This window comes from Acomys minous, assembly GCF_964271855.1.
Source record: "Acomys minous genome assembly, chromosome: 17".
In the NCBI taxonomy this organism is placed as follows: domain Eukaryota; kingdom Metazoa; phylum Chordata; class Mammalia; order Rodentia; family Muridae; genus Acomys; species Acomys minous.
Genome location: NC_140500.1, coordinates 65,631,466 through 65,646,909, shown reverse-complemented (window position 1 = coordinate 65,646,909; position 15,444 = coordinate 65,631,466). Strand labels below are relative to the sequence as shown.

Below are 15,444 nucleotides of genomic sequence, written 5' to 3'. Positions count from 1 at the left end.
TGGTAGCAATCTGCTCAACAAAGGGGACATTACTAAGGGCAGAAGAAGAAAGGAAAAGTCCATTGACAGTTAAAAGAAACTACCACTGGGTTGATTCTTTTAATTATAAGGAAACTCAAATAGTGATGAACATAGGTATGCCAGGGAAGCTGTTGCTAAGTGAAGCCCTGAGGAGAAGCCTTCATTTCTCCAGGTCAGTTACTCAAAAATAAATAAATAAATAAATAAATATGTGACCAGAAAGAGGTAAACAGAAGGAAGAATCATTAAAGGTTAAAAAAAGAAATGGAAACTCATAATTCCAAAATTTCTCAGTCTTCAAAGGTTGCAGAAGATGCCTGAATGAAAATGGTTGATTTCAGGGGGGGAAATGCTGGGAGATGCTAACTACGTGCCTCTATAAAACCCTGGTCACTCTAAGAGGGAATTTCCCACAGCCAGGAAAAATCAGGCGCTACCCACCCAGGCCTCAGGCCCTGCCTGGCAGCTAGATTAGGAAGCTGTGTCCTTTTCTTTCCTTTTCTTTTCTTTTCTGTTGTTTTCTGTTCTGTCTTCTGTTTGTCCTGTCCTGTCTTGTTCTGTCCTATCTTGTCCTGTCCCATCCTGCCCTGTCCTGTCCCATCCTGCCTTGTCCTGTCTTGTCCTGTTCTGTTCTGTGGTTTCATCTCCAACTTTGTGGTGCTAACTGATGTCTGACTCCTCCATGATCTTGCCACATGGGCTGTGCCAGACAAAGCCACATGATGCAGAACTTCCAACAGCCCAAAAAAAGTCACAAATGTCAGATACATTCTCTGTTGGAGGATTTTCTCTGAAGGTGCCCTCCTCTTTTTTATGTTAATCTCCTGCCTTTTGTGGACTCTCACTCTAGAGTAGCCCTCTAGCCTTCAATTTGTGTTGTTCTTTTGTTTTGTTTTGTTTTGTTTTGTTTTGTTTTGTTTTGTTTTGTTTTGTGACAGGGTCTCCTTATGTACCCAGGCTGACCTTGAATGCCTCATGTTAATCAGGCCTGTCTTTGTCCTCTGAGTTTTGCGATTAAGGGTATGAGAAATCATGCCTAATCTTGTACTGAAGGTCCTCTCCAGCTTTTAAAAGTAAGCCCTTCCCTTCTATGGCCTTGCTAAGTGACTTTTAATGTCTTACTGATTCTTACTAATATTTTCTCAACTCAGGGCTCAAACAGAATATAAAGGTCCTTTCTCCCAAGAAACCTCATTCCTGAAGAATTATTATATATCAGTGTCAGCCCCAAACCTTTAGGCCCTTCATTCTTTGTTTAAGAAGAAAGGCAGCCTATTCTATGATTCCTTTTGCTAGTGCTATCTGTGCATACACACACCAGAGTAGTCAGTCAGTAACAACTGCTGTGAAGAGCCTAGACTTGTGACATGGAGTCCCTTGACCATTGCATAAGAGGCAGGGCCTCTACATGGGGATATTAAAGAGAGACCTTTAGAAGAGACTGTTCAACAAAATGAGTCATCACAGGTACACACAGAAAACCATGGGGTATGTGAAATGGTTAAAAGCTTGTACTTAGAGGGTAGAATTCAACAGGATTACCACACCCCCGCAAATTCGATCTGCAGAAATTTGGGTCAAATATGTACCGGAGCAATGTGGCCAGTGCACCATGAAAAAGAAATAATTCAAGGGCAGATTCTGAAACCTCAGAGGGATTCTCACAGGCCTTGGAATCCAGTGACAATAGCCCACTGGAAGCTATACACTTGAGGCTGGCTAAGTTTCTTCTTCTACTTGCTTGTTGTTGACCTTGGTATGTCTGTAACTGAGATTGCCTGTCTCTGTTACCAATCCATTTTGGAAGTCCATGCCTAGAATTCTCACAGGTAGATCAGTGGAGAAGAACTTGGATGGACTTCTCCTTAAACGACTCATATGAGATTGGAGAGTTTAAAGGCAATGAAATCAATGAGACTTTGAAATGTATTTGAAGTTATAATGGTTGAACCTTTCAGTAACTTGGGGACTTAATGAAAATATTTCTCACATGGGGAGGACCCAGAAGCTACCGCATGCCACACTGAATTATATCCCCCAACCCTTCAAAACAGCTATCTTCTATTCTTGGAAACTCTAAGTATGTTACCTTAAATAGCAAAAGGACTTTAAATATGCAATTAGGTTAAGGATAAGCAGATGCAGAGCACTTTCTGATATATTTGAGTAGGCTCAATATAATAGAGTCCTAAGAGAATCGATCTCAGAGAGGGTACATGAATAAAGCAGAGACCAGAAAGAAAAATGCACAGATTCTATATTGTTGACCTCAAATATAGAGGAAGAGGTCACATAAGGCAAGATGTTTCTAGAAGCTAGAAAAAACAAGAACATGGTTTCCTGCTCATGTTTCCAGTAAGAATGCAGTCCTGCCAGTGCCATGACTTTAGAATCATGACCTCTAAAACCATCAAACAATAAATCTATGTTGCTTGAAGCCATTAACGTGATAGTAATTTGTTAAAGCATCCAGCACAAACCAATAAAAATAGCCTCAAGCTTCATGTGGCATAATGAATCTCTGCAAATGCATCATAAAAAAGTTCACATTTTCATATTCCTGGAACTTAAGGGTTCACATTGTGAAGGACATGATTCATGAGACACTAAACATTGATTCTCAACACTTAAAATCCTGATGACATTCTGTGCTCTTGACAGTCACCTAATGGAAAAGTGTCAACACAAAAATGAAGCAACCCCCTGTTATCACTGGATGGAGCTTGCCCCAGTAAAATCAGAGGAAAGGAATTAAATATGTATTCACTGCTAGGGAACAGCCAACAGTTTTTCCTAACTATGTATTTACATCTCAGAGTGACAGAGGAATGGTTCATTTAGACATTGGATCCATTGTTGCAAATGGGCATTCCCTTCAGCGAGGCCCCTCTCTTTAATTATCTCACCAACTTATTTTTTTAAATCACATGAAAATTTGTCAAAGGCTACTTTAAATCATATAAGGTAACAAGAGAGTCCACAGTTGAAGAAATGATATATACTTAACAATCAGCATGATGTTATGATGTATCTTCCTTAAAGACTTCTACTGTCTTGAGAGGATCCTGGAAGTCACCATGGAAACGCACATAATAATAAGCCCCTTACCTGTGTCACAAGCGGCTCCAACAGTCTTTCCACCGTGAGTGTCCGGATTTCCAAACTTTTGGGATCCCATTTTAAAATGATAGGTGACGTTGCAGAAGTCATGCTCTCTGTGGGAACATAAGCCATCCATTAGAAAGAATGCTTATGGACATATGCTGTGACTATGCAGTTCAAAGAGAGACTATCACCCAATCCTAGAAGATGCTTGAAGATCATCAGAGATGGGAAAACCAGAGCCATCACTGATTGTTGTGAACTCCTTGGAGCAGAGATATTTTGGAAGGTCCCTTAGCATTCCAGTATGTATCAGGATACTACAGTTGGAATCTGTAAGAATGTAATGTTAGAACTCAAACCAGAACACAGACAAATCAGGGCACAAGATCTGCAGCAGACCTTCACTCACAGATACTGATAAGTAGCCTACTCTGGGCACATCTATGAGTCTCTGCCTAAAAATCTTCTGGTTACTGTATATCTCATCTCACACTCTAGTTTGCTTTCTATTGCCATAAATAAATGTCACAACCAAGGACAACTTAGGGAGGAAAGTGTTTATTTCATCTTACATGTTATAATCCACCATCAAGAACAGCCAAGATAGGAAATGCAAGGCAGGACATGGAAGAGCAATACTATGTACTGGTTCGCTCCTGCTTCATTCTTCACTAGGTTTCTTATTTAGGCCAAGACCACCTACCTAAGGATGGGAACACCCGCAGTGGATTGGAGTATCTCATACCAATTAAAAAATCAAGAAAATGCCCCAAAGATGTGACCAGGGATCTATCTATCTGATAGGGACAAGTTCTCGATTGAGCTTCCTTCTGTCCAGAGATGTGACAGTGACAAACAAGATTAACTATTGTAACTAGGAAAAGGAGATGACATCAAAGGGGATGTTGGAAGTCAAACATGCTACTTCTCATCCATTTTTCCTCCTTGCCGTTTGGGAATCGTTGAGCCTGACTTCAGTCTCTCCTTCTGGAACTGCCTTCATCCTTCAGGAGCTATAAAAAGGGCCTATGCTTCTGTTTCATGGGCTGTAATTCTCTTCTCCAAGGTCCCTACCATTATATGTGTCTCTGGCGCTGGGACCTCAACCCTCTTCAGAGACCCTGCCATTTCTTTCCTATGTTCTTTGTCCATGGCATGAACATCTCTTATAATATACTCTTTATACTTGACAATGTGTCTCAGTGTCCTCTTGAACCCACATCCAAGAAATTTCAGGACCCTGATACAGAAACATTCCATTCATTCTGTTTTTAGTGTGTACTCATCTGCTGTCTGCAGACAAAGGCTTGGACCTTGACCTCATGCAACTTATGCTTTGAAACTGAAGATAGCTAAGGCAGAGAACAATTATGTCTAGGTGTGACAAATGTTGTCAGGAGTACAAACAGAAGTGGGAGAGCTGAGAAAATGAGATTATAGCTAGGGCAGAGACAAAGAAAAACTGTAACCCAAAGGGTATTTCTTATGACCACCAGATGCATGACCCCAAGGGATTACAAAAGGCCACTTGGTTGTTTTCATCTTAAGTCAAACCTTAGGATATCATAAGCCTTGGGACAATAATTTCCTTCACTTAAATAGGAACAGTATTATATAAATGTAGTACTCCTGGCTGAAAACTAGCAGCTTTCTCCAGAATCAAGCTACTCAGGACAGTTACATACTTACCCCGCAGAATGAGTGTCTGGGAAGTCTATTTATCTCTTTCTAAGTCAACCCACTCTCACCTAAGAACAACCAAGGTAGCCTTCTCTATAGTCTACAATAGGTTGACACAAATTATGACTCTGGCCTCAAAAAATAAATTATGCATTCCATCTGAGGTGTGTTTCTCATCAAGAAATTAGTGAATATATTCTGACATTTAAACACCAGACAAGCAACCTTAGATTATAGAAACTGAATCTGAATTATTTGCCTTAATACCACCATAAATCAATCTGTTCATGGCTGCTCTCTTCTTTTGGATCAATGTCACCACTCAATTCCATACTTATAAATCAATAGACTCAATTATTCCTACTCAGATAAACAACACAAAGAAGGACTACAACAATAGGCACCGTGACAAAGTACTTTTTCACCAGCCCTCCTGCCTATAACCTACAGCTAGCTAATTGTTCAGCAAAAAGACCCAACCAATTTGCTCAAGAAAATAAGAAAAGGCAAAGACACAGCATGCTGGTATTTTATCTCTCTCCAAATGCCATGTTCTAAATAAACTGAGCACAGTGATCCAAGTATACAGATTTAGAACTGCGTTCCTTTACAACAACAATAGTTGGCACTCACATGCTGCTGGTGCTCAGAAACCTACAGACACTTTACAATTTCCCCATTCACACTAGCAACTGCAACAGGCAGTGCTGACAGGCTGGGAATTCTGCAGCTGGGCATGGGATTTCTCCTGCTATAGAGGGTTAAGGATGCCAGAATGTTCCTGCATATGTTTTGATACCTTCATCTTGCAATGATATTGTTACCAAATTTGGTGTCGTAGCCTGTGCCACAAGAAGCCAAGTTCAGCCATCTGTTCTCAAGAAGCCAATCAAACACACAAGTTAATAGTAAAAAGTAGAAGAAAAGAGTGATTTCATCAATGTGGCAACATTATAAAGAGGGACAAAGTGATCCAGTAAGGCTAAAGTGTAAATACAGGCCCAGGCTTAGCCACAGCTAAGAAGTCCAGGTCAAGGTGTGGTCCAACACACCTTTGCCCATCATTATCTGAACTTCAGCCTTAGTCTGTAAGGTAGTCAGACAATGTAGCTAAGTTGGTCAGCTCTAGGTGAAAGTGAGAGACCTTGCCTCAAAAAAGCAAGATGTGTGTGGAGAGGTGGAGAGATGGCTTAGAGGTTGAGTGTTTATTGCTCTTGCAGAAGAGCAAAATTCAGTTGCCAGGACCTACATCAAGCATCTTGCAACAGCCTGTAACTCTAATTCCAGGAAATCTGCTGCCCTCCAGCCTCCATGGGCTCCTACACATGCAATGATACATCTAAACTAATGTACCTGCACACCCATTTGAATATGAACAACAAAGATTTAAAATATAAATAAGCAGGATGGACAGCCCCTGAGCTAAACAATAGGCAAAGCTGTTCTCTAGCCTCCCCATGCATATGCACACACAGGAACATGTGCACATACCCTCACATAAACACCCCTGACCCACACAAACTAGATATTGAATTTCATTTGTAAGTTGGGCATGCCAGTTATATAAGTTGGCAGATCAAGAAAGGCACACAGAGTCCTTTCTGAGTGTTCCAATATAAAACTTTATAAAGTAACACAGAAAAAAAAACCTCACTGGGGTGAGAATGAAAAATGCTGGCACAGTCACCTCAGATCCACTGATCTGGCTTCAAATAGAAAAGAGAAATGCTCCTGAGCACAGCTCCAAGTTTTCTATGAGCCAAGAATGCAAGTTAGTCACAGCCCAGTCCTGAAGGTCACAGGGATAATCTTATTCTAAACATAAGAGTTTATTATTGAATCACTCAATTTATCCCTTAGGGATAAACCTCAATCATTTCCTTGCTAACATGTCATACTCAGTCACAAACCTGAGAATCCTTTACATGTTATGAATTGGCTAAAAGGAAACATGAATGCTGCCTTACCCAAGCATGCTGTCATTTCTGGAGTGATTAGAGTCAAAACCTGTCATTGGTAGTCCTAACAAGCTGGTATCAAACACCTGTTCTCAAAAAGCCACAAGACCTCTACCTTGGGTCCATCTGTGTCTGTGAACATGAAAGTCGTGTTTTAAAATGAGGGCAAGAAGTGGGCATAGCTAAATATTTCTGGTCCAAATGTGGTCCTGCCCATCAACATTGTCTGGTCTCCAATCTTGCCTACAAGCTCTTTTGACAAGTTGTCAACACTGTGTGAAATCTCTTTCAGGAGGCAAGCGCCAATTCTGGCTGGCTCCAGGTTTCAGCTTACTGCTTCTCCCAGCAGGACCGTCCTGAAGACATTCCAGTTCCCTGGGGTCCACTGCCTCTTAGTCTGGTAGCCAGTGGGAGGGGCAAAAGCATCTATCTCTGCAGAGTATCTTCAGCACTGCCAAGATGATTACACTATTTACTATAACGTTAAAAGAAAGAAGAGGAAACCCACCTGTACCTCCACAATCTTCCCACCATTTTTCCGCATTTGCAAGTAGAGACAGAGCTGCCCCAGGATGTTGCTATTTGAGATTCCCCTGGACCACCTCTGAAGAGAACCAAAAGAGCCAGCTACTGAGCCTCTAGTAAAGGTAAAAATTATCATCAATGTAAGGGTTGATGTAACCCTGGAAGCCTGCTTGTTTTCTACAAGAAACGTGTCTGCCTTGCTATTCGGAGTACTATTCCTTTATACAATATCTATGCTTCTTGCACTGAAACACTTGAAGAGAAAGCCTGTGGCCAGTTGAAATTGCAGGCAATCATTGTTGTTTTCTTTTCTTTTTTTTTTTTTTTTTTAAGTCTTTATACTTTGGTCATCATGCCCCCAGCTTTCTAGGTTTACCATCTGAACTCTGCCTCTAGAGTTCTAATGAGCACAGAGGAAGACAGAAAAAAGAAGAATTAAGCGGACACATGTACCCTTTTGACATTGCTGTCACCTACAAGTTACTCCCTGGAGAATATGCATAATTAGGTAATCAAATTACACATAAAAAGGTTGCTTCCATAAGCTAGTAAGTTTATGATTTACTGTTGAGCCATCTTTATCTAGGGCAGAAGGGACTTGGAAGGTCATGGGTTAGACATGCCTGCAAGAAGTTAGTATAGTTAGTACATAGGAATTGACAACTGGGCATCTGGTCCATGACACACTCAATATGGTGGACTCCTGCTGAGGACATTGTCCTACTGGGACATTCAGTATTTATAAAGTAGCTGTTCTGGTTTTGTTTTCTGTTGCTGTGGAAAACATCATGACCGAAAGTATTTTGTGAAGAAAATGTTTTAGATGAGATTACAGATTATAGTCCATCATCAAAGGCAGCCAAATCAGACACTCAAGCCAAAAGCCTGGAGGAGAAACAACAGAAGAATTCAGCTTACTAGCTGGCTTCCAAGCTCAAACTCAGCCACTCTACTTACATAATCCAGGTCTACCCCTCTATGGATTGCAATGCCTAATATGGGCCAAGCCCTCATATATCAGTTATCAAGGAAGTGCCCCCAGAATACACCCATAGTCCAGTCTGATGGAGGCAATTCTTCAGGTGAGGCTCTCTCTTTCAGGTTGCATCATGTTGACAATCATGATTGGTCATCCCAATAGCTAAGCACAAATCTCAGTGACTTTGAATGAAGATGTTCTGAGGAATTGGTTTTTTTTCCTTCTCCCACAGCTTCCTAGTGTGGAACTTATACCGTCATCACTTCAATGCCATCTATCTACAGTATCCTTTCCTAGCTTGAACACCCCCCCATCCCCCAACTTGTGCTGCTACATTCTGCTATATCAGTCAAGGATGAAGGACCAGGGAAGTTGCACCTAGAGGCAAGCTGCCACGCCCAGCTACAGGAAGCCTGGTCAGGCAACCCTTAGAAAAACCACTGCGTTGAGATAGAGGACACTTATTTTTACCCATCACAAATCAATAAGGCTTTGTCATGGATGATTATCCACTATCTTGCTTACACAATGATGTTGCATAGACTTTTGGATTAAAGCTTTTCAACTATTCAGCCTGGGAATAATGTTCAATCATTTGTCTTTCCTTGGCCTCAGAGTTCTCAAGTGAAAATCACAATCACATGCATTTCACAATGCCACTATTAAATACCTCAAGGGATAGGATGCATACCAATATTTCTGGAAATATTAGTTATTTTTAATAATAGCAATTATTTTCTCAAAATGCAATATGCCTTCTCACCACCAAAAGGAATAGCATAATATATATTCAAACCAACGGCATCTAGTAAGACCAAGTCTCAAGAAGATGGAGGCTAGAGCCACAGCATGATATGCCTGGGTTCAAGTCAATCATCTTTAGGCAAACACAAAAGAAAACATCAAGTCTGTAGTCTCAGCCACCTTCATCTTTCCAAGCTCTATCCCACAATTAACACAGTTTATTATGACAATGAAAGAGTGCCTAGGAAGTAATTTTGTTTCTTATTGATTTGAATGGAAAGGATTCTTATTTTAGCAAGGAGACTTCAATATACAATGAGAACAGTAGCAGATATTGTATAATTTCTTTTCATGTGTGCCTGTTAATTTTTACATAGATACATAAAATCATGCATGTGTGTAGGACATGAATATTTAGGAGGGGGTGATGAGCAAGGAATAGTAGAGTAGTGTGTTGGGAACAATATCTTCAATGTATATATTTGCTTAAGAATTTCCCTTGTGTAAAATAGAAGCATATATTCCAAATATAAGCACTGAAATATTTAGAAAGCAAATAACAGGACAGACAACATGGTTCCCTTCCTTCCTAATTAGACTTTTACAACCCAAGAAGAGCTTCAAGCAACCCATAATATCTGAGATTATTCTTCTCAAAAAATATTGAATTGTATATCCATAAACGGTGGACACATAGCCCATCTGGTAATCTTTCTGATAACTTTGGGGTATCTACAGTGGTAAAGAAGAGGCTTGGGTCAGCAGTCCTTTGTCACTCTCTATAGAAAGATAAATTTAAAAAAAAAAAAAGCAGCAGCAGAGGCAAAAGAAGAGCTCCTTGTTGGCAGCAAGGGTCAAGTGTCTTATTTCCATGGATGGAGTCTTGAGAAGTAAAATCCATCTTGAAGTTAACTGCTCCAGTGTCCAATTTCAAGTGTCCAATAGGTTAATAATGATATGTATCACTTTTTGTAAATATTCTTTTTAACAGGAAATTTTCTTTGATCCCCCGCTTCACCCTTGCTTTATTCTACTGTTCTTTAAGCCATCATCCTGCTTTCTAATTACCTAAGTGGCTGCCCTAACTTGCTTTTCATCTGTATTGCTGCAGCTTCAACTTCAGATCAAGACATCACCAATGCTACCCGTGAATTCCATAAGAACTTTTATAGGACAGGCTAGCATCTGCGGATGTGTAAACTCAAATGAAAATAAAGACTAACAATACCCATGCTTATTAGACAGATAGCTTCCTTCACACATAGTTGGCAAAGTCAGTTTATTGATTTAAGTTTCTGTCTATCACCTGGGAAACAAGAATAGTGACATTTTGTTGGGAATGGATTTGTTTTGAAAAATCAATGTAGATGCAAAAGTGATGTATTTTATTTTTTGTAATAATTATAGTAATCTCGCTTTATTCATCTAGATGTGTACTGAGATATAAGGGAAACTGGAAATTTTGCAAAACACAAACCTGAAAACTCAGACATTATTGCAACATGGAAAGAGATCTAAGAGAACACTTCCCAAAGTTTCCGACATTCCCTAGAAGCAATGCTGGAGAGTGCATCACATAGGATAATGTAGCGAATGTATCATATAATTTAATGTAGAAAATGTAACATATAGGTTAGTATATAGAAAGTCCCATAGAGGTTAATGAGATATCAGTATTACTACCTCACAATAGGAAAACTGTGACATAACACAGCTAAAAAAGTAGCTCATGGCTATAAAATTTAAGCTGTGTCTTGATTTTTGCAGTTTATGCCCTTGAGTCTGCTATATGGCCCTAGATAAAAGTCTAGAGTTGCTGACTTGCACTGCATCAAGTGTCACTAGGAAGACGTGGGGGTTCCTTCACACCTGCCAGATATCACAGGAGAAAGAGGGTAACTTCATGGTTTCTTAGTCTCATTAATAAATGATTTTAATAATAAACTCAAGAAGCTTGAATGCAAATTTATTAGTGTTAAAAACAACAAACAAACAAAAACCACAACAGTAGGCAAGTTGTAAATCTTGGCACCTGCTTAGAGAAGGACAATGGAGAAGAGAAGACAAAAAGGAGGAGGAAGAGGAGGAGCAGGAGGAGGAGCAGGAAGAGGAGGAGGAGGAAATAAAACCCCAAACAAAAATATCCTGATAGCTTTTGAGGTAAATCAATGTGGAGATCAGACACATGACAGACACCAATGGACACTGGGAAAGGCAGCTCTAGAGAAACACTGAAAAATCCAAACTACCAAAACCACAGAATGTTTAGGCTTTGTCCAGTATTTGAGAAGAAAAGATGAAATGAAAATGGAAAAGCTAACTGTTCCTGAGTCAGGAATCACAAGGTCATAAAGACTCAGATGTGGCTCACAGTATATACAAAACTGGGGCCGGGGGGGGGGGGGCGTTATTCTGGAGAGGAATATTACATTATTTCATTAAAGAGCTGATTATTTATTTATTTATTTATTTGCATATGGGTGTTTTGCCTGCATGTATGTCTGTGTGCCACATGCCTGCTTGTGCCCACTGTGGCCAGATAGGGACCTGGAACTGGAGTTACAGGAGGTATGAGCTATCGCCTGCATTTGAGAATTAAACCTGAATCCTGTAGAACAGAAGCCAGTGCTCTTCATCACTGAGCCATCTCTTCAACTTTCTTCCCATATCTTTAGCCTAGTTTAAGGTGGACCTGCTTTCCTGACAGTGGTCCCTTGCACAGGTGACTGAACTGCTCCACTGGATTAACTCTGAAGGAAGCAGACACTGGCTTGTCCTCGCCTATTGATAGATTCCATTCTTTACTGTAGCGTTCTCCACTCTGAAGAAGTAACCCTCATATAGTTTAGAAGATGGGTTGAAGTTGGGTGCAGATATAACCCAACTTAAAAGGAAGTCTAAGAGGTCCAATTCCAGATCTGTTCACAGAAGGGGTGAAGGTCTGGACTGGAATTTTACTTCCCAGCATCACTTAAAGCCTTCAGGCAGGGTGCTCAGTGAGGAGGTAAGAGCTCCCTTCTCATATTTCTGGCCAGGGAACCAAGGACATTTTGAAATGGCTGCTTTTGGGGTTTCTGCCCTGAGCTGCCTATCTATTCATTCTGTCTTCTGTAGTCAACAATGCCTTGATACCTTGTAGTGTTCTGAGGCTGTGAAGTTCCCTAGAACAGATTCCAATGACATCCACCTGAGCCTCTGACCTCGGACAATAAGAGATAACAAATCTAGGCTCCAGGAAAGGACCAGGTCTGTGGCACAAATTCACTGACATGAGAGCAAATGGACACAAATAGTTTTCAAATTTGTTTTTATTGTCATGAAAACTCACCTGAGGGAACATTTACACACAGACTGTTAGGACTCGTAGAGAGTACCTGTGACTCGCTACAGTTAGCTGGGTCTGACAACTTGCACTTATGTCAAGCTTCCAGACCAGGCTATCACACCTGGCAACAAACCACTATTTAAGAACCACTACGATAATATATCATCCCCAGACACCTTTGATGTAACAACTTACTTAGGAAGTACATAAAAGGGTTTTCTAATTATATTATCTAGAATATTGTAGTAGTTCCAATTTGTTAATAAAGGAAGAACTTTTCATACTCAAGTATCACTTCCAAAATTTTTTTTTTGTCATAGCTGATGCCAAAGCAGTAAAGCCTATGCTGACCCACAGAGGACACTTGTGACAGTATGTCTGAATGGAAGCAAGAGAGGGAGGCTGCCTGACATTTTTCCTGATGGTGTCCAGAGCTGGAGATGGTAAAATCTAACGTATTACAGGGACATCTTGCTTCCTTTCTTCCCCAACCTCTGCTCATTTTAAACATGTTTCCTAACTTGACAAATACAGTGCATAATAACCATCGGGGTCCTCTACATAATAACCATTCAGAGCTCTGGATCAGTGAACTGAAAGGTGACCTGAGATGCAAGTGGCTGCTGCAATTATGGGATCTGTCACCATGTCTATTCAAAATTAAAATAATATACAATTTCCAAGTATTCTTTGCTTTGTTGCGGGGAAAGGAGACAGGTAGACTGCTACTGCTAAAGGGAGAAGTAACCTTCACCCCAGATAGCTAAGTATGTGCAGGTCATCTGTTGATGGCAAAGCCATACATTTTAACAAAAGGCTAAAAATAATTCTACACAGCAAAAGTAACACTCAGTAACTTCAAAATCTATATAATAACACTTCATGTCAAAGCTTAAATGATGCTAAGCAATGCCTTGTTGACTTATGACAAAACACAAAGAAAAGGAGTTGAATTATATATCTTCCTTGGTGCCTCCTTTTCTTCTCTTGAGGTAAAGTTTCACTGTGAGAAAATACCAGATGGAAGGTACACACTCTCCAGCCTTTAGTTGAAAAGACAAGACTAATAATTTATAAACTAGAGCTTGATGATTAAAAAGAAATATCTATGCCTTTACCTTGCTTCAATGGCCTTTTTTAAAAAATGAAAATAAACTTTATTATGTCATAAATAGAAAGATGTAACAGTTTCCATCGTTTTCTTCCAGACATTGTGATCGGCTCACAGTAAACATGGAACTGAGATATACAGTCTCAGTGTGGACATTTTGCAGGGCACTTGGTAGGTTGGACAGACTGGTCTTCCCTCTCTATTTATAACCTGTGCATTTTTAAGATTGACTTCCAAACACTCAGTCATGCACATCCTTAAGCAGAGAAGCTCAGTGAAGCAGGGTCTATGCTGTGCTCAGGCGGGCCAGCTATTAAGCAAACGAGCTGTGGTTTGCACTCAAGTCCTCAGAGGCAGGGGAGCTCGTGGAAAGAAGTCAACTTGGGTGATGCAAATGGAAAATGAGTTCAATGGGAGATTAAAAGGGACATTGGTATTTGGAGGCAAACAATAGCTTGCTGTGAAGTGGCTTCACAAACATCTTTCAAATGCTTGGAAAGAGCTGGGTCATTCCTAACTACTTAAAATACACATCATCAACAACTGTAAAATGTCTTCCCAATATTCTGAGTGTGGGTTCAGAGTTTAATCACTGTGGTAGAAAAAGTACTGCCATTTTGAGCAATGTCTCTCATCCCCATGTGGTAGCAGAATGGGCCTTCATACTGGGCCAGGCTTTCCCTTTTAGTCAAACACTCCTGAACCAGGCTTCCGACATGAATGACGCCTCCTTTTAGTCTCTCCATGGCTCTCTTGCTCCCGTCCTAAGTGAGTCTGATCTCCTTCCCAAACTGATAGCCAACAGCTCTGCATATTTACTCTGAGGCACCTGGCTATTTCCTGTTCCCTGGGTGTCACTCAGCAGCTGATAATATTGAGAGGAGGTCGCCATGCTAGGGTGGCAGCAGGCATGTGCACCGTCAAGTTCCCGTGAGCAGCGGGTGCACCAGGCAGAGCAGGGCCAAGCTTCAAGCATGGCGGCAGTCAGGCTGGGAGGCCCCACGTCCCACGCCCATCAGCGGATGCACACACTTAATGGGGTCTTAGACTTAGAATAGTGTATTGCACATAGTGAAACAATGCACCAACATAATAGAACCCTACAACCCCTGAGTAACCTGATAAATGGTCAGTAATTTGAAACTGAAAGTGAATTCTGCTGTCAGTATACTTCGTTTTCTGGTTTCTGGTAGTGTTGAAAATATTGTCGAAGCAGAATCAAAATCTCTTTCTGTGTTGTGGTTTTCTTCCCATTTGTCTAGAAATACACTTGAAATACAGGAGGTAGCATCTACTTCCTTCCATCTGAGGTGTTAAGCTTCCAACATACCACATGGGATGGAAATTCATAAACCAAGCTGACTGACTAAAAGTTAACACGATCCTTACCATGCAACTCAGATCTGGGTGGTAGATGACACAAACGAAAGCCAGAGCTGTTAGCATTGTAGATAACATACTGTGTAGAATTATATTTAAGGTTCAAAGGTAACTTTGAATAAATTAATCAGAGCATAACTTCTTTAGATATTAACCTACTCTCTGTCCCTCTACTCTTCCATAAATTAGAATTCCATGTAGAGCAATTATATATCCTAATCTCCACATTCATTTCAATGTAATCAATTCAATGTAATCACAGCATTCTTTTTTTTTTTTTTTTGAATACAGAAGAATATTTTAAAAACCGCCCTTGTTGCCTTTGGTTTCACCTGGGACAGTTTCTGCCCCTTCACACTGACAAGCACAGAGTTAGTTATTTTTTGGCTCCAATAAGTTTAGTCCTGGAGTCAGTAAATATTGTGTGTGTATACACATGTGCACACACTTGCAAACACACAAAACCAAGTGCACACTTGGGAATAATAGTTAAATATTTGACTCAATAGTATAATTTACATATCACTTGCATGATAAATACTAAATACATTGATGAACAAATAAGATTTTCAACCTCATACAGCTTCCTATGCTAAGCAAACAAGTCCAGCCCTAT

General features: G+C 40.3%; 1 protein-coding gene across 2 annotated transcripts in view; it reads right to left on the bottom strand.

Moving 5' to 3' along the window:
* Positions 1-15,444, bottom strand: part of CTNNA2 (catenin alpha 2) — a 1,110,979-nt gene that overhangs the window by 980,950 nt on the left and 114,585 nt on the right. For both annotated transcript variants that reach the window (XM_084766203.1, XM_084766204.1), the window contains exon 2: positions 3,130-3,236. In XM_084766203.1, coding sequence (XP_084622329.1) covers positions 3,130-3,231 — 102 coding nt within the window. In that variant the 5' untranslated portion in view covers positions 3,232-3,236. The remainder of the gene's footprint in view (positions 1-3,129; positions 3,237-15,444) is intronic.